The sequence below is a fragment of the Bufo gargarizans genome, chromosome 4 (genome assembly GCF_014858855.1).
Source record: "Bufo gargarizans isolate SCDJY-AF-19 chromosome 4, ASM1485885v1, whole genome shotgun sequence".
Classification (NCBI taxonomy): Eukaryota; Metazoa; Chordata; class Amphibia; order Anura; family Bufonidae; genus Bufo; species Bufo gargarizans.
Window position 1 is genome coordinate 180,259,814 of NC_058083.1, and position 19,785 is coordinate 180,279,598.

A 19,785-nucleotide genomic window follows, 5' to 3' on the forward strand; every position below is an offset into this window, starting at 1 on the left:
TTTACATTTGCCCAAAATTGCCCAAGCAAAAATGTTCTGTGTATTTTATGTAAGTTTTGTATGTGTTGTGTACTTCTTACCTACAAAGTTTTCTTTTAGAGTCATTTTACACTGGCTGGTAACAGCCTGGAGCGAATTGGATTTAAAGGGGTTGGCATTTATTTATGTAGAGAAACTTAGTACAAACCACTTACGTATTGTTATTATCCATATCGCTTCCTGCTTGTTTCCATGGTTACGACCACCCTGCAATCCATCAGTGATGGCTGCGCTTGCATACTGTAGACCTCTCTGGAACTGTACATAGGCTGGTTCTTTTTTCTATAGTGTGCAAGCATGACCACTGCTTGCAGGGTGGTCGAAACCATGGAAACGAGCAGTGTATAATGTAATGGAAAAATGAATCCAGCCAGCAAAGGAGTCAATATGGACAATCACAATACATTAGTAAGTACCTTGTATTAACTTTCTCCACATGATAAATTCCACTTAATAAAGTGACACAACTCCTTTAAATCAATCACTACTCATTTAAAGGGCATTTTACATGGACTGAAGCAAACTGTATGGGAGACAATCAATCATTAGCTCTGTTGTTCGTCCACCCCATACAGTTTGCATACTGTTAGCAGCACATCTCTTGTCTAAATAGGGAGATGTACTGCCGACAAACAATTATTTTTTTCAGTCGCAATAAAAGATCTGATCAGCCGATAAACGAGTGGCCAAGCAAACCTGTGTTCTCAGTAGGAAGATGGAAAAGAAGCCACTGCCAGACTTCTCTGTCCGTGGGTTGTCTTCCCAAAAACAAGAGGATTGGGCAGTTGAAATGCAACTGCCCGATCCTTATCTTCCCTAACTTCTGCTGTCATGGGAGCATTGGAAGGCCCTCAAACACCTTAGCTGGTGAGCCGGTTTAATGCTGGGCACACAAATGAGATAAATTGTGCTGACCTACGACTGTCTCTCCTGATCCTACCATACCTAAGGATGCTTGGCTCGACTGAGCATGGATATGTAATGAACGGGGAGAGTGGAGAAAAACATGGCCATACGCAAGTGGCATATCTTCTTAAAGCAAAAAGATTGGTCATTTGAAATACATGCCTGATTGTATCTCCCCAACATAAGAACGTTTTAACATTTTCAACACACTGGCCTGAAGAAGGGACCTCAGAGTCTCGAAAGCTTGCCTTATAACATCATATATTTTAGTAAGCCATTAAAGGGCATCAAATTATAATATTTTATATTGTTTCTCTTTTGGAGAGCATCAAGACTTCAACACACTGTACACTTTTGCACTATTGATCAGTTTTAATGAATAAAAGCAACACTGGGTTGCAGGAATTTTACTTACTATTAGGCTTCAGTTGTGTTCATATACTCAGTTCGCAAACAACTATTCCACAAAATACAGATACCTTCTTTGTGCATTCCATGTATTTCTCACGTCAAATCAGCCAAAAATATTGATGTGTGCATTGTCATAGAAATCAATGGGTCAGTGTGCTTTCCACTAAATATGCAGATGGCACACATATGACTTACAAGCCTCCAAAGCTGAGATGAGACTCTGTGCTGCAGAATAACAAGTGGTTCACTAGTTTTTTGGCACTAATAAGTCATGTGACATCTCACAGTTTACCAATGTGTATGGGGGCTGTTATAGAGAACCTGTCACCACAAAACGTGCAATCTGCAGGCAGCACGATATACAGCAGGAGGAGCAAAGCAGATTGATTTATAGTTCTGTGGGAAAAGACTCAGTAAAACTTGCAATTTATACATTTACATCTATCTCTGCCTTTTCTCTACTTAAGAACACCACCGTGTACAGCTATCAGTGACTGACAGCTATCTCTGTATACACACTTACACAGAAAATACTATCAATCACTGATAACACCTCCCCTGTGTACAGCTATCAGTGACTGACAGTTATCTATGTATACACACTTACACAGAGAATACTATCAATCACTGATAACACATCCCTGTGTACAGCTATCAGTGACTGACAGCTATCTCTGTATACACACTTACACAGGGAATGCTATCAATCACTGATAAGCAGCAGTGATGACGTAGGTAGAGTACGTCACGCTCTCCGCCTCCCCGTGGCTCGGCTGTCCCGCTGACCTGAATCTCCTGGCGTCTCCTGAATCTCCTGGCGTCTTTGTGGGGACCTTCGGCCGTGTCCTCTTTATGGTTGTGGGGCATGTGCTGCTGCCCCGACTGCTGAACCTGCGTGGAGTTTGTCTTTAGCTTCTCAGCTTCTCGGCTTCTGCCGATCCCCTCTCCTCCTCCTCTCCGTGCCGCTGTGACTACTCCTGTGCTGACTGGATCGCTGAAGGTATCGGGAGTTCGTCCTGTGCTGCCTGGATTGCTGTATGTATGTGGTGTTCGTCTCCAGTCCCTGCCGATTCTTCCTCCTCCCCCATGTGTCGTTGTGATTAGCCGTACTGTGTCTTCCCTGGCTGAAAGACCCAGGATGGTCTGCTGAAATTGATTTAGGATTTATTCTTGATCGTCTGACATACATCCGACCTCTCCCTCGTGTCATTAGTTTTTACCGATTTGTTTCCCCTTCTCCTTGTTACTGCCGTGACTAACCTCCCTGTGATTGGGACTAATCCTGTGTGGAGATTGATGGGCTGCTGGAGGATTCTTCAGGGGGCTTGTATGACCTAATCTAACCTCCCTCTGACTGTGACTAACCCTGTGTGGAGATTGACGGGCTGCTGAAGGATTCCTCCGGGGGCTTTGTATGATCTCCTTGCTATATCCGAATCCCTCCTTGTGTCTCTAGATTTCGTTGACCATCCCCCCTTCCTCCTTTGCACTGCTGGGATCAACCTTATAAATCCTATTTTTGATAGGCTGCTGGAGATTCGCTTTCCTCGTTTTTGCTGCCGGTGTGTCTCAGGACTTTCCAATCCTGGGGAAGGTTGAAAACCGGTGAGATCGTTCCTTTTTCTTTTTTTTTGTCCCCCCTCTTTTGTCTCCTATATGTCCTCTCCCTTGGATGATACCTTGGATGATACCTATTAACTAAAATTACTTTATCATCTTAAAACACATTTGGTGGCTACAAATATAAAAAGTAGTAAACTATAAAGTATAAGGCGGAAAGTGGAAGAGAGAAAAAGAGTATAAAGAGGAAAAGGAAAGAAAAGAAAAAAAAAAAAGGGGAGGAAAAGGAGGAGAAGAAAAAGAAGAGAAAAGAAAAGGAGGGGAGAGGGGAGGGAGAAGGAAGAAAAGAGGAAAAGAAAAGGTGAAAAAAGGAAAAACAAAAAAGGAAAAAAGAATATAGGAATATATGGCTCCAAAAGCTAGCAGGCGCTCGGTTGACCTCTCAAGTCAGAAATCGGCGTCTAAAACTTTTGAAACAACAAAAATAGACCAGTTCCTGAGGTCTCCGAGGATTAATACGAGGGGCGGACAAAAGGAACTTGTCACAAAAAAAAATGATGACTTAGAGGTGACTGCAATAGAATCACAAACAGCTTTCAGATACCCCGAAGAGGAAGACGGTATAATGGGGGAAGTTATCCCTAATGACAACTCTTCTCCGTTAGAAGAAATATTGCTAGCGGTCAAACAAAATGGGGATTTAATACAGACTGTTACAACCCAACTCGGGTTTATCCAAGTTGATGTGGGACTAATAAAAGATGATCTGTCCAAAATGCGAGATAGAGTTAACAACCTCGAGAGCTCTGTTGGGGGTTAGGGTTGGGCTGTGGTGCGTCAGAAAAACATATATATATTTTTTTTCTTTATTTTTTTTTTCTTTCCTATTTAACCGCTGCTAATAATGTTGACTAGAATTGTTGCCTGGAATATACGCGGTTTGGGGGATAGAGGTAAAAGACAAGCGGTTTTTGACTTGACTCGGGTCCACTTACCAGCAATAGTATGCTTGTTAGAGACCCATCTCACTGAAGAGACCTCCAGGGTGGTCGACAGGGGATGGGCCGCGCACACGTATCATTCTACTTTCTCCAATTACTCGAGAGGTGTTACTGTCTTGATACATAGACTTATTGATTTTGTTTGTGAGGCATCCTCCGTCGACCGTCAGGGGAGATTTATTTTTCTATATTGTAGGTTAAGGGGGAAGATATGTATTTTGGCATTTGTCTATATTCCACCGCCATTTTCTTTTTCGGTTCTTAATTCTTTGGTATTATTTATGGATAAATGGCCAGAGTGTCCAACACTGATTATTGGTGATTTCAACTGTGTCATTGATCCTCTACGTGATAGGGTCTCTACGAGTGTCAAGAGTGATAGTCTGGTTCAGGGGTCTCCCCTGGCACGGTTTTGTCTGGAGGCTGGCTTTGAAGATGTTTGGGAATATCTAGGACAGGGGAAAAGGGCTTTTTCATGTTTTAGTAAAGCAGGTAAATCGATGTCTAGAATAGATCTTGCATTGATAAGTAGTAAACATGTGAAACTGGTAAAGCGAATGAAATATGAAACGAGGTCAATATCGGATCACTCTCCGTTACTACTCGAACTCTGCTTATCTCAGGAAAGATACACACAAAAACCTCCTTTTAGACTAAATCCTTATTGGCTATCAGTTATAAAGACACATGAAATAATCCAAAATGAAATTGGTCGATTTTGGGATAATAACTATGGCTCAGCAAAAATTCAAGTGGTGTGGGACACTTTTAAGGCGTATATGAGGGGATTGATGGTTAGTAACATCGCGAACCTCAGAAAGGAGTATGGGAAAAAACAGAAAAATCTAGAAGAACGTGCATCACTGGCGACAGAATCCTTTTATATGAATAAGACGGAGGAGAATAGGGAAAATATGCAAAGAGCAACACAGATATACTCTAATTTTTTATTGGACAATGCCCAACAGAGACTTTTTTTTTAAAGGGCAAAAAAACTTCACGGAGTCAGGGCGACCTGGTAAATTTTTGTCCAGAGTAATCTCAAGCCAACAATTCAAAAAATATATAGATAAGGTTAGACTGACTGATGGTAGGATGGTCACAGGACAGGGTCCGGTAGAGAAGGCCTTTGTTGACTATTTCCTTGATTTGTATAAAGCCGAATCCAAGATCATAGATGATAAGATAGATTTCTATCTTGATGGGATCGTCTTTCCAACTATTACTGAGGCGCAAAAGAAAGCACTTGAACTAGAGGTCTCAATTCAGGAACTTGAGGGAGCTATTAAATTATGCTCAGCCAATTCCACTCCTGGTTCAGATGGACTCCCATATGAATTCTATAGTAAATATGGGGACTGTATTCTCCCTAGATTGTTGGAAGTCTTTTCTGAATCAATGGAGGAAGGGAAGCTGCCAGATTCAATGATGGAAGCTGTAATAACATTAATTCCAAAAAAAGGCAAGGACCCTTTAGATCTAGAATCCTATAGACCAATCTCACTGCTTAATGCAGATGTAAAGCTTCTTACGAGGGTCCTGGCTATAAGGCTTTCTAGGGTCATTTCCTCTATTGTCCATCCGGATCAGAGTGGCTTTATTCAAAACAAGGGCACACATCATAATTTACATCGACTCTTTTCTAATATTCAGGCCCCTGGGGGGACCGCTCGCTCCATCCTGTCATTGGATGCCTCCAAGGCCTTTGACAGGGTGGAGTGGCGCTTCCTCTGGAAGGTCCTGGCAAGGATGGGCTTTGGGGAAAAGTTTATAGGTACTCTCAAGTTATTGTATAGATCTCCAAGGGCAAAATTGAGTCTTAATGGAATTCTGAGTAGCAGTATTGACTTACATAGAGGCACACGGCAGGGTTGTCCATTATCTCCCTTGTTATTCGATATTTATATCGAACCCCTTGCGATAGCTATCAGGCAGGATGATCAGGTTAAAGGATTTGGTACGCTAGGATCACAAGACCGTATTTCCTTATATGCGGATGATGTTCTTTTTTTTATAGACCATACGGAAACTACTCTTCCTAGGATTATTCAAATGGTTAAAGCATTTGGTGAGGTTTCCGGTCTTCTTATAAATTGGGCCAAGACCAGCTTGATGCCAATAGACCCCCTGCCACAGAAAGAGGTTCTTGTGACACAGTTGAACATTGTTGACACCTTTCAATACTTGGGTTTGACTATATCACCCCGGGTTGAAAATTTTGTACAACTTAATTTGATTCCCATAATGGTAAGGAGTAGAGCTAAAATAGGGATCTGGCTGAGACTTCCCTTATCTAGAGCTGACCGAGTTTCATTGGTTAAAATGGTGATACTACCACAATTTCTTTATGTGCTCAGGAATACACCTATTTGGATACAAGATAAGTATTTTAAACTCATGGAAAGAATAATTAATGATTTAATATGGGGAAGAAAGCGAGTTCGAATAAAGTTGGAATATTTGTATAAATCAGTGGAGTGCGGGGGATTAAATCTCCCCTACTTTAAAGGGTATTTTATTGCAGCCCAGCTATTGAGGTGCTATGAATCAGAGAACAGCGCACTGCTGGGGAAGTTGGTAACCAGTCACGCTCATAATAATATTTTTACCCTGTTGGAATCCGGGCTATTGAAGAGCTATGAGCAAGGCTATAGAGAGACTATAAAACTACTCCTGAAAACGTGGGCTACAACTAGGACATGGTTGAAGGTGAAGGGTTCACTTACATTTACGCCTCTTTGGCATAATGTGTATCTACAAAGGCTAGATGATATTGCAGCCGACACATTTTGGCAGAAGAATAAAATTCTGTATATTTCACAGGTAGTTAAGGATAGAGAGATTAAACCATTTATAGAGATGACACATAATATAGAAAACCTTTCATGGTTTAGGTATTTCCAATTGCGCTCAGTACTATCCAGTCTGGACGATAAACTGGTGTTGGATATAGATAATTCATCCTTTTTGAATGATTGGGTAGGGGGTACATTGTCTAGAATAAAGATTTCAAATATATATAAGTTATTACTTAAGGCACGGTTTAGTGATGCACAGTCACCAGGACAAAGAACGTGGGAGGTGGATTGTCCGAATTTACAATTAGAAGGGTGGGAGAATATTTTTGGGAACTTAGGCTCACTATCCCAGAACTTTAACCATGTTTTAGTACAATTTTATATTTGCCATAGATTATATATCACTCCTTTATGGATGAATAAATGTGGATTAAGAGACACGTCTAACTGCCCTAAATGCGACACTGCAGGAGCGGATTTTCTTCATATGATATGGACTTGTCCAGAACTCATAAACTATTGGAATGCTATAAATAATTGTATTATATATAAACTAAAAATTCGAATCCCCTTTGAACTACAAGTACTTGTGCTTAATGATCTTTCCAAACTAAATAATCATAACTATCAAAAGATCCTCCTGAGTAGGATACTGATGTTGGCCAGAGTCCTGATCAGTCGGACCTGGTTTGCTCAATATACTCCAGATATAAATACATGGATAAATCTAATTAATAAGGTAAAAAATTATGAGAAAATCCTGTATAAACAGAGGGAAGCTGAGGAGAAGTGGACTAAGATATGGGCCGGTTGGAGGACCTGATTAGTTGTGATAAATATTTTTTTTTTTTTTTTTTGACGCACCACAGGTAGGAGGGGAGGGGTTAGGGAATCGGGGTTGGGGGGGAATTGCATCCTTTTTTCTATTTGTAGTGTTTTGATATATTAATTAATAAAGATAATCAATTTAAAAAAAAGAACACCACCGTGTACAGCTATCAGTGACTGACAGCTATCTCTGTATACACACTTACACAGAAAATACTATCAATCACTGATAACACCTCCCCTGTGTACAGCTATCAGTGACTGACAGCTATCTATGTATACACACTTACACAGAGAATTATATCTATCACTGATAACACCTCCCCTGTGTACAGCTATCAGTGACTGACAGTTATCTATGTATACACACTTACACAGTTTTTTTGGGGAGGTGTGGTCCTAAACTTTTGATCAGCTGAAAAACAGCCTGTTTCGGTTTATTCGTTGTTTTCATTATATTGAATGCTCAAAAAATGTTTTGTCTCACACCCATTTCTTCTTGTTGCATGTTCAAGCTTTACTTGTAACCTTGTAACGAACTGTTAGTTAGGCATTTTTCCCAAAGACCAAACTGGTAAGGGATTAAAGAACTAAGTGAAATTTCTTTCCTCTGCGTCATGTGGAAAAACATATGGCATAATTAAAATGATCTTCAATATTTTTTTGAGGTTTCTTTCACAAAGCTAGAATTTTACCTTGTGTCATATGTGCAATTTGTGTATTGTATTGTGTTTAGTGTGGTGATACTATAATCTTTGCCAAGGGATGTAAGAAGACACCAGTGTGATAAATGGAACATGCTAGGTGGGCTTTCTGTTATAGATTTTGCATTGAGGCTTTGGAGCTTTAAAGTATAACTGTCGTATTTTTATTTATTTTTTGAGTATTGGATTGTGGTGATTAATATCACCTTGGTGGCCCTATTTCAACTTTTCACTGTGTATTCAATTACCCCTTAATTCTACAGTTTTGTTCCCTGTACTGCCTACTTTTACCTCTGTTTAAAATAGGGTTGCTAGGCATGGTCCGTCTATCGGTTGAAGGACGGAGCACGCTGCGTGCAAGGTCAGATTACTGACGGCCAGGGACTGTAAGTAAATGATTAGAGTTAGGTCCTCCCAGTCCCTGCGCTTGGCAGAGGCTCCCTCACTCAGCAGAGCTGGAGAATGCAGAGTTGGAGCAGCGCAGACCAGGGAAGAGAGATCTGCCGTCTGCTCAGTGTATAAATGAAAGCAACATGTGGTAAGAGGACCCCTTGGTGCTGCAGGAGATTAACCCTTTAGGGGGAAAGCTCTGGTTACTGACACTTTTGGGGGGGCTATTGTTACTGGCTAGTGAGGGCAGGCGGGATTAGCCTCAGGGTGAGGGCAGTGGCGGCCATCTTAACTGAATAGTGAAATTGCAGTTTTATGCAGACTGGTTGCTAAGGGCTGAATCTTATTAAATATGGGGTAAGTCAGTCTAATAGTAACTGCTTCTGGAATATCATTTTATTAGTAACTACATTATGAAAATTGAAATTAGGATCTAAGTGTGACAGTTATCCTTTAAGTTGCCCATCTGCCCCTTTTTTTAGCTGCCCAACAGGCACCTGAATAGATTAATAGTGTTTCATAATTGTAATGAATGTAGATCAATGTGTAGATGACTATACCATCATTAAAATCAGGGGGCTGCCCTTCGAGTTCATTGATATACAAGCTTTCCAGTAGGCAAGACTGCTCTCTGCAATAACTAATTTGTAGGGATGGTGAATTTTCTTCTCCCTCTTTATTAGCTAAGGAGGAGTCAGAACTTCACTGTGTTGATGTTTTTTTTTGTTTTTTTTTCTCCATGTGATCTATATTAAAAAATGATCCTGAAAGTTGTAGTTTTCACTCTCACCACTGCCACGGATGATGATGAGATGTGGCCCAGAACGTGAAGAGTCAGCCCATTATTGTGCAGTTCAGAGGAAAGTACAAGTTTATAGGATTATTTTTTGGTAATAGATGGTGACTTGGAAAAAAAATAAAAACATAAAAAAATCTTTACAAAATGCTTAACATAAAAAAAATCTGCTAATACAATAGGTAATTTGGTGATGCCACTTTTACTTTAAAGGTGTTATCAAAGAGGTAGACAGACCTCCCAGAGTGGCCGACCCTTGATGGAGATCATACTTACCTGGTCCCCATTGCTGAATTTGGTGTCTAACGCTCCTGGTCCGGCTCTTCCCCTCCCTGCCGCACTGAAATAAACATCCGTCAATAGGGGTACACGTGACCGCTGCAGTCAATCACAGGCTGCAGCAGTGACCTGCTCCCCTTGCGTCACGACAACTAGTCATGTGTATTACTCTTGGATAACCCATTTAACCCAGTGAACATAGGAATAACGGCTAGTGACCTAATCGTTAAGCAGATTAGAAAATGTTTTGGAGGAATGGCATGTATTTTACATAGCATGTTTGGTCCGGCAAACACTCTCCCCATGTGATAGCTGCATTTCCCAGACTGATCCATGCTCCTATGACTGGAACTCACAGCATATCAGCATATTTATTTGCACTATGGCACTCTACGGTTAATAAAGGGTTTTCATTTACTGTTCTTTATCTGTGGTGGTATACCAATATTTATGTCACTTACATAAACAGATAGGGTAATTATAGCCATTGAATCTGTCGCCTCTGAAACAATAATGTTAATACTTCCTCATTCACCATAATTGGTCACACCGCTTTTTTGCCTCTATAATTTATTAAGAAAACCAAGAAGAACAAAAAAAAAAGGTTTATCTACTGTATTTCCTGTCCTTCCCTGGTTGGAGATGAAAAGGCTGTGAACAATACTAGTATGGGCTGTGGCATAACAGAGCTCCGTCATGTGTGTCCTCCGCACCGCACCGCCTTATCAGTGTGAATCCAGCTTCAGACGTAGTTTACAGTTGAAACAATCACATTTCTCCTCTTTGATCTGAAGATCTGAAGAAAATAAACACAAATGTACATTTTTCAAAGGAAAATGTATTTCCCATTTGCTTCAAGACATCAAAAGTTATAACTGAGTGAAAAACACAAAAGATCGGGACGCAGGAACTTTCTTTTCTCATAGAGGAACTGTCTGCTCAGTGGACATTTACGTTTTAGTAAATACCTATTTTCTGCAGAATATAACAATTTTGAAACATCTTTTCTCATAACTCTGCATTGTACAGTTTCCCAGTTATTCCATTATGAATAATTTGGTAGCTGAATGTCACCACACCTTCTGACATTGTCACTGCTGACAGTTTCAGAATGTGCAGGTACACACCGCTTTGACAAGGAAAATGGTAAGATCAAATTCATTCTTACATTTCTAGGAGGAACAGAGATTCTGCACAACATAAAGTTCTAAAAAACATAAACCAGTATTGTAATGCACGTTAGGAGAGATATCAGGTTCTTTTTTAATATGTCAGCATAGTTTCTTTGGACTATACCTGTTTCTTCAAAGGGTTCCTCCTACCTGCCTATATAACCCTATCACCATTTATCCGTCTGTCACTTGCAGCTTTGGCCTCCTTTACATAATCACAAGGCAGGACAGGTCTCTTCTGCCACAAGTTCAACACACCAATCTCCTGTTGCTGTGAACCTTCTGATGATGTTCTGAGATAAAAACGTGTTTTGTGAAATGCACTTTAGATGGTGCTAGTTGTAATGCGTTGACTCTTTATGGCTGGCGACGTAAACCTATGCAAAGAAAGGAGCCCCCTTCTTAAAGAGGACCTGTCACCTCTCCTGACATATCTGATTTAGTAACTGCTAGCATCCCCTATGTATTAACACTTCTGGAGCATCTACTCTTCTGACTCTATGTTGTGTCATTCCTCTGTTATTTGTACTAGAAGTATATAAATGAATATACAGCAGACTGCAGTAAGGGTACAGATGGGTGTTACCAGTTGGAGGTGTGTGTCTGCGCAGTCTGACACCAGCAGCGCTGATTGGATAATGTCAGACTGTGGAGGGACACACCTCCAACTGGTAACACCCATCTGTACCCTTACTGCTGGAAATTCATTTATATACTTCTAGTACAAATAACAGAGGAATGGCATAACATAGTCACAAGAGTAGATGCTCCAGAATTGTTAAAACATGGACGAGGCAAGGATTTACTAAACCAGACATGTTAGGAGTAGTGACAGGTCCTCTTTAAAATGCTCCAGAACATCTTGTATTTGCTTGTTGCTAAGTTAAGTGCAAAAAGGTGTTTAGATTATCGTTTGTGAACATTTACTATTAATCTGAAAAAAAACATCCTTTCCATGTCTGTAGTATCTTTAGTTAGAGCAGATATTGCTGTAGTAAAATGCCTATTTTACTTCCTTGAATACCTGTTTTCTCAAAGTGTAATATTGAATTATGATGTAATACACGGCTTTTATGGTTGAAGCTTCCCACCATCCCTTACCTGTCATCTCTCCTGACATGCCTGATTTAGCTACTACTTGCATTCCACGTAATAACAATTTTAGAGCATCTCATGAATCTTATGAATCTATGATGTGCCATTCCTTTATTATTTCTGCTAGAAGTTATGAATGATTTGCCAGTAGTCTGCAATGAAGGTCCAGATAGGTGTAACCAGTAGGGGTGTGGGACCCTGCACAGTCTGACACTTGAATTGAATAGTGACACCCGGTTGGACCTTCATTGCAGACTCCTAGCAATCTGTTCATACCTTCTAGCAGGAATAATAAAGACATGAGAATCCTAAAAATAGATGCTCTAGAATTGTTATATTTAGAGATGAGCGAATTTGATGTTATGAAATTCGTTCACGCTTCGCGTGGTGGTAAAAGCAGAATTGCGTTATGGATCCGTCCCGTTTCCATTATGCAGGTGTGGGCTCCCCACCATTAAAGCATAACGGTCATTTAATTATTTTTTAAATATGTAGGGGCAGTGATGTAAAGTGTTTTCTAATATACTTTATTGGAGAGTAATGGTATTGGTGCAGAGCAAGACGGTTCCGTCCTGGGACACAATGCAAGTCAATGAGGACGGATCCGTTTTCTCTGACGCAATAGAAAACTGATCCGTCTCCCATTGACTTTCAGTGGTGTTCATGACTGATCCGTCTTGGCTATAGAAGACATAATACAACCAGATCCGTTCATGACTGATGCAGGCGGTTGTTTTATTGTAACAGAAGCGTTTTTGCTGATCCGTGACGGATCCGCAAAAACCGCTAGTGTGAAAGTAGCCTTAGTCAGTTATATCTTGAGGACATTGCAATTCTTGTCTACATCTTTGTCTTGACAGCAGATATAGAAAATTTTGCAGCTACTGTGAAAAAGGTGTCGTTGAAACGTTTTGTGCTGCTCTTTATTTAGACTTAAAAGGGTTGTCTTACTACAGCAAATGGCATTTATCATGTAGATAAAGTTAATACCAGGCTCTTACTAATGTATTGTGATTATCCATGTTGCCCCCTTTGCTGGCTTGATTTATTTTTCTATCACATTATACATTGCGTGTGTCTAGGGGTTATGACCACCCTAAGGTCCAGCAGCAGTGGCAGCGCTTGCACTCTGTAGTAAAAGACTGTGCAAGCACGACCACCGCTGCTGGATTGCAGGGTGGTCGTAACCCCTCGATATAAGCAGTGTATAATGTGATGGAAAACTGGATCAAACCAGCAAATTGCAATACATTAGTAAGTGCCTTCTATTAACTTTCTATACATGATAAATGCCACTTGCTGAAGTGAGACAACCCCTTTAATACTAGATCTTCTCTGCTGCACAATTCAGTCATCGCTCTTTTTGGGTAAAAACAAAAAAAGTGTTAAGATGCCAGTATTTTTATATAAGATTCTGCCCTGTTATAATATAGCTTTCTATTTTTCTTTATCTTCAGGCTTCTTGTTAGAATGTCTTATGTACAGTACTGTATGCTGTATCTTTGCCACCAAAAAGACTGCTGCATGAAAGTAAACTTATTATATTCATCATCTTTTTAGCAACTTCCAATGTTGGTGTCGGTGAAAGCCCCAGGACAATCCCTCTCGGCCTCTCAATCACTACATGAACAGTCCGCTAAGGGCATGTCCGCATTCCAGGAAGGTATTGTTTCTCACCGGCCTGAGATGCCAAGACAGAATTCAGACCCAACTTCTGAGAATCCTCCTCTCCCTCCTCGCATCGAGAAGTTTGATCGTAGTTCTTGGTTACGTCAGGAAGAGGATCTTCCACCAAAGGTCACTATGCTAATATATGTATTCAGCTTTGTCACATTGTGTTCTTTCATCTATAGTACAGCATATGTATTTAGGTTTTTATTAATTATTTTATAAAACACATTTAAAAATCATGTTAATTCCTGTCTACATAACATGTAGGGTAGTTTACTATGCAGAGAATTCAAGATTAAAGGGAACTCGTCACCAGCATTTAATCCTATAGCCACTGCCACCAACTTGTCTGACCTCAAAAGATCTCTCTAACCGCACACCTTCTGAGATGAAATTTTAAAAACCTCCCATGCCGTAAGTCATTGAGCCATGGATGAACAAAATGTCTAGTTGAACCTTTGCTAAGCCCTCCCCTTGTCTTTTGCTTGAGTTAGATGAAGCTACTATGTCATCCATGTAGAGAAAAAGAAAAAAGTTGCAGCTCCCACCTCTGATCACCCTTGTGAAGCACGGAAGATGAGGCTTGAACCCAGCCACATTTAGAATATCCAGAAAACAAAGGATCAATTCCAGCTTCTGACGTATAAAATAGTTTGTTCTTGATGAAGGGCTCAATACTATAGCCCGAAAGGCGTCACAATTACCTTGTGTCTCTCCATGTGATGTATGTCGGATCTTAAACTTTGGAAGCCAAATAAAGAACAAACTATTTTATACGTCAGAAGCTGGAGTTAATCCTTTGTTTTCTGGATATTCTAAATGTGTCTGGGTTTAAGCCTTATCTTCCGTGCTTCACAAGGGTGATTTTGTGGATATGTCATCCATGTGCCACTCAAAATCTTCCAGTTGTGTGTTAGAGCCAGAAAGTACCGCATGCGCATTGTGTTTGCCCTTGTAGCGTAATCTTTTTGGCTCTGCACATGAAGCTGATGACCCAAAAGTGAGCTGGGGACCAGCACTTGTGTAGAACCAAATTGATTGCTTTGCTTTCTCAAGGTCAAACACGCGGCACTTGTGCCAGTTTTTTGGCCTTACCGTGCAGGATTTCGTGCAGCCCATGGATAATGCTGAAGCAATAATCCTCATTGATCAAAGAACCAGGGGAAGGGCTGAGGGCAGATTCAACAGGAAGCTACATTCATCCGGTTACACCAAGTGGACGTTTCATTGGTAATTTGCAGAAATTGCTGAAGTTTTTAGAAGGTTTTAAAAGATATGCAGTGTTGTAACTGATGGATCTTTAGAACTTGACTTTTCAGGTCAGATAAGGTGGTGACAATGATTTCTACAGATACATCCTGGTGACAGGTTCCCACTGGGCTGATGCAAGCTCATAACAAGTGACTGCAATATAAGTAACATAATATAAACGCATTGTCTCAATCACTTATTCATTTTATTTCAGTAATCCTCTTACAATCTAGTGCATGAAACATTATATCCAGTGCTATTTATATATATATATATATATATATATATATATATTTATACACACTAGCAGAAGGACCCGGCTTCGCACGGGTATATTTCATCAATTTCCTTTTAAAGAGGACCTTTCACCTGAAAAACATTGTGAACTAAGTATCATGACATATACAGCGGCGCCCAGGGATCTCACTGCACATACTATTATCCCTGGGCGCCGCATTATCCCTGGGCGCCGCTCCGTTCTCCCAATATGTCCTCCGGTATGTTCGGGGACTTGGTTATAGTAGGAGGAGACTGCCCTTGTTCTGCTGGGCGTCTCCTCCTCCTAGGCTGTAGCGCTGGCCAATCGCAGCGCACAGCTCACAGCCTGGGAGAAAAAAAACTCCCAGGCTGTGAGCTCTGCGCTGCGATTGGCCAGCGCTACAGCCTAGGAGGAGGAGACGCCCAGCAGAACAACGGCAGACCCTGCCTACTATAACCAAGAGTCCTAAGTCTCCGCCTACTATAACCAAGTCCCCGAACTTACCGGAGGACATAACGGGAGAATGGAGCGGCGCCCAGGGATAATAGTAAGTGCAGTGAGATCCCTTGGCGCCGCTGTATATGTCATGATACTTGGTTCACAATGTTTTTCCAGGAGAAAGGTCCTCTTTAATGTTTGTGTGTATCGACAGTATCCCCCATAAAAGTGAACTCCACAGCCCCCCACCCCTTAAAACTTACCCCCCACAGTGCCCCGCCTCTTTAAAATGGGATCTCCACAGCAGCCCATCCCATAACTTTGACCTTCACAGCATCCTTCCCCTTTAACAGTGAGTTTCACAGCACCCCACTCCCTTGGCAGGGACTTCCTCAGGGGCCCGCCCCCTTAACAGTGACCTATAAAGCACCCTGCCCCTTAACACTGACCTCCATAGGGGACCATCCCCTTATCTGTGACCTCCACTGTTCCCTGCCCACATAACGGAGACCCCCACAGCACCCGTCCATTTAACAGTGACTTCCACAGTACCCCACTCCCTTAGGCCTCGTTCACACTTCAGTGTTTGGTCAGTGATTTCCATCAGTGATTTGTGAGCCAAAATCAGGTGCAACTCTAAACACAGAACAGGAGCAGATCTTTCCCTTCTACCTCATGTCTGTGGAGGCTCCACTTCTGGTTTTGGCTCACAAATCACTGATGGAAATCACTGACCAAACACTGAAGTGTGAACGAGGCCTTAACAGTGACCTCACAGTACCCTGCCCCCTTAACAGTGACCTCCGCATTACCCACCCCTTTAACCGTGACCTCCACAGCGGCCTGCCCCCTTAACAGTAACATCCACAGTGAACGCCCCTTTAACAGTGACCACCCATTTAACAGTGAGCTCCACAGCAGCTGCCCCTTTAATAATGACCTCTGCCCCCTTAAAAGTGACCTCCACAGCACCCTTTAAGGCTAGGGCTACACGACGATGACGTGTTGCGCGACATTTTGTCAAAGCATGTCGCAGTGCTACACCATAGACTATCATTATAAAAATTGTTGCGCGACATTGGGGCGACAAAATGTCGCAGTGTAGTTGTGCCCTATGTCTCGTGAGACTTATTTTTATGTGTATGTATATATGTATATATATATTATACCATGAAGTCTCTTTTGACAGGTCCTTTTTAATTGATTCAAAAAGGACAAAATGTAAATCTTTACTAAAGTTGAATTTACATGGGGCAATTATTGGGAACGAACATTAGGACGGCCGTGTAAAGGTGCCGTAGATTACCCGATGAAGGAGCATTCCTCAGGTGAAATGATCTTGGTGTGGACTCCTCAATCATCATTTCTGGGCATCAGCTCGTGCAGTGTGAACAGGGATCTGCTGACTAGAAACAATGATTCTGTATGAGCACAGGTGAATGCAGTAGTGATCGCTCGTCCTCATACAGTGGGAGTGATTGCCGCACATAAATGTAGCTCTTACCTCCGCTGATGAGCAGGCAATTATCAGAAAGAAATGCTTGTTTCCCATTATGTCTGCTCAGTTGACGCATGTAAGCACCTTAAATCATGTATTAACAATGAAATGACGAGGGTCACTGCCTTGGAATTTTAAACCTGTGGATACTAAGGAATTGGGTTAGCATCCCAGATATAAAGAGCACGATGGAGCAAGAATATGGCTGTGGTGCAAGTTCTGCTAGAAAGACCCTGCAGCTATCTGCATTAACAGGCACATTCATTGGGGAGGCAGTGGATTTTGACCTGTTAGATCGTACCTTATGTTAGAATTACGTTGATCATGGTAGACTGAGATACAGAAATGGGCAGCATTGTCTTGAGTGCTATTCTGACAACTCTTACTCTAGAAAAGACAGTAGTTCTGTAACATATCTCATTTATGGGGCTCTAGAACTCGTCACTCATGCATTTCCCATTAAAACAGTGTACTAAGTGGGTCCAGCTTCAAAGGCAGCACTCACCACATTACTGGATCCGAGCTTTATGTAAGATTACATAAATAAGAGCATTAATGTAATTGCTTCATATTTCCAGACAATTGTCTCACAGCAAGATATAAAAGCAACTCATTATTTCCCACATAATTGAATTTTACACCAAAGTCTTAACGCTGCATAGAGGATGTATTGAGCATCCTTTATCCTCACATATGTGAATGCTGCTCATGTTCATTAACCCTTAAAGGGGGTTTCCAGAATTGTTATATTGATGGGGCTTATCCTCAGAATTGGCCACCAATATTGGATCTGCAGGAATCTGACACCCCGCACCACAGCTGCAGCTGTATAACCATTCTGAGGATGGAAATACAGTTGAATTTGGGAGGGCACCTGCAGCAGCTGGCAATGTACAGAACTACCCGATGCTCCTAGCTTTATTAATGCTGAGAGCATCAGATGGTTTTGTAAACAGCAGCCTGCCATGAGGGGAGCCTGGGCAGTCCCCCTGGGCATCGGCTCTCCAGGAAATTTTCTTGTAGGGTTTATTGCCAGTCCGCCTCTCTCTACACAGTGGCTGAAGCTGTATAGTTCTGGTCACAGAACTACTCGGGGACATCTGATCGGCAGGGGTGTGGAGTGTTGGACCCCACCAATCTGATATTAGTGGCCTATCCTGAGGATAAGCCATCAATATAAAAATCCTGGAAAACCCCTTAAGGCTGGATTCATACATGGCCAACTTTCTATGGAATTAAGGGGCAGTTCACATGACATTTTTGACATTTTAACATATTTTTGCTGGTCACAAAAGGATGCAAGAGCATAGTACACTACACTTTTCCATCCTACAGTTTCCAGCGTGTCAACCGATACTTTATTTGTATTTATTTATAAAATTTTGGACAATGGAACCCTATGGTGACAGATGCCACTGTATGGCATCCATTTAACTTGTATGTCTTGTATCTATATACATACATAGGACAAAAATGTGATGTGAATTGTGCACACAGCTTTACTTGCTGCAGACAATGTCCACACCAGTGGACCTAAGCAAAGGTGCATGTCAGTTATGTTGCAGATCACCACGAGTCAAGATGCACAACGGACCCTTATACATGAGCTATTCTGTATCATTTGCTCTCACAGCAACACCTATTGGAGCGGACACTCCCCATCTCCTTTTTGGGGGAACTGTACTGCAGGTGGTCTACATGCTTTTATTTATTTAAAGCCCCACTATCTCATGGCTGTACCTTGTATGTCTTGATCTACTGTATATATCCTCTGTGACTATCATTTTTCTTAGGTTTATTCACACCTTAACATATGCACTGATTGAGATGTTTCTGTTTCCAGGTGCCTCAAAGGACTACTTCTATATCTCCTGCACTAGCCCGGAAGAACTGCCCTGGGAATGGCAGTAATCTAGGAAGTAGACTGAGCACACAGCCTGTGAGAGCAAGGTGCACTGTCCTAAAGAATGCAATTAATAACCGATTTAAAAATCGAAATCTGACTACTTACATCTTTTCTGTGCGCTGTTAATCCCTCCCACATATGTCAACATCCTGAGGTAGTTAGAGCACCTTGACCTGCTGTGATATCAAGGAGCTTGCATAAGCCCTGGCACTGTGGCCATACGCACACCGGTGGGAGGACAGCTGTAATACACACTCTAGCCTATCATGGCAGTGAACCCTGTTGGGGACCCACTTGTAGCCCTGATTACCAATAACACTATGGAAACAGCCTGAGGTCAGATAAATGTACCCAGGACTGTGCTTCTTAAAGCATACCCGCAGATGCCCTAACAGCCCTATCCACAGCCTCAATATACTGGCCTACATTAAGTATGTCAGTATATTGTAATATAACATTAAAGTAAGGAAGTTAAAGGCTATGTACACCATTTGGGGGCATTTTTTATTATTATTAATTGCACTCATTTCAAGCTTAAAATATTTTTTTCAATTGGTCTTTATTAACAATACTGAGCTCTGTTTTCTGTACATAGCTGAGATGTTTTAGAAGCAGTCTCTGGATTTTCTCTGTTTTCCATCAGTTGTTGAGCTGAGGGGCTCCTTATCTCTGCTCTCTGACATTATAAAGACTCACTATAGTTCAATTCTTATCTTACTGATATGAATGTGGCTTAAAGGGGTTGTCCGAGTTATTTTTTTGTTCTTTCTATGTTCCTAACTA

The 19,785-nt window shown here is 41.4% G+C and overlaps 1 protein-coding gene across 8 annotated transcripts in view; it reads left to right on the top strand.

Annotated features, from left to right (window-relative positions):
* TNIK (TRAF2 and NCK interacting kinase) overlaps window positions 1-19,785 on the top strand; it is a 313,379-nt gene that overhangs the window by 231,486 nt on the left and 62,108 nt on the right. For all 8 annotated transcript variants that reach the window (XM_044288827.1, XM_044288829.1, XM_044288832.1 and 5 more), the window contains 2 exons: window positions 13,540-13,776; window positions 18,940-19,046. In XM_044288827.1, the coding sequence (XP_044144762.1) occupies window positions 13,540-13,776; window positions 18,940-19,046 (344 nt within the window). The remainder of the gene's footprint in view (window positions 1-13,539; window positions 13,777-18,939; window positions 19,047-19,785) is intronic.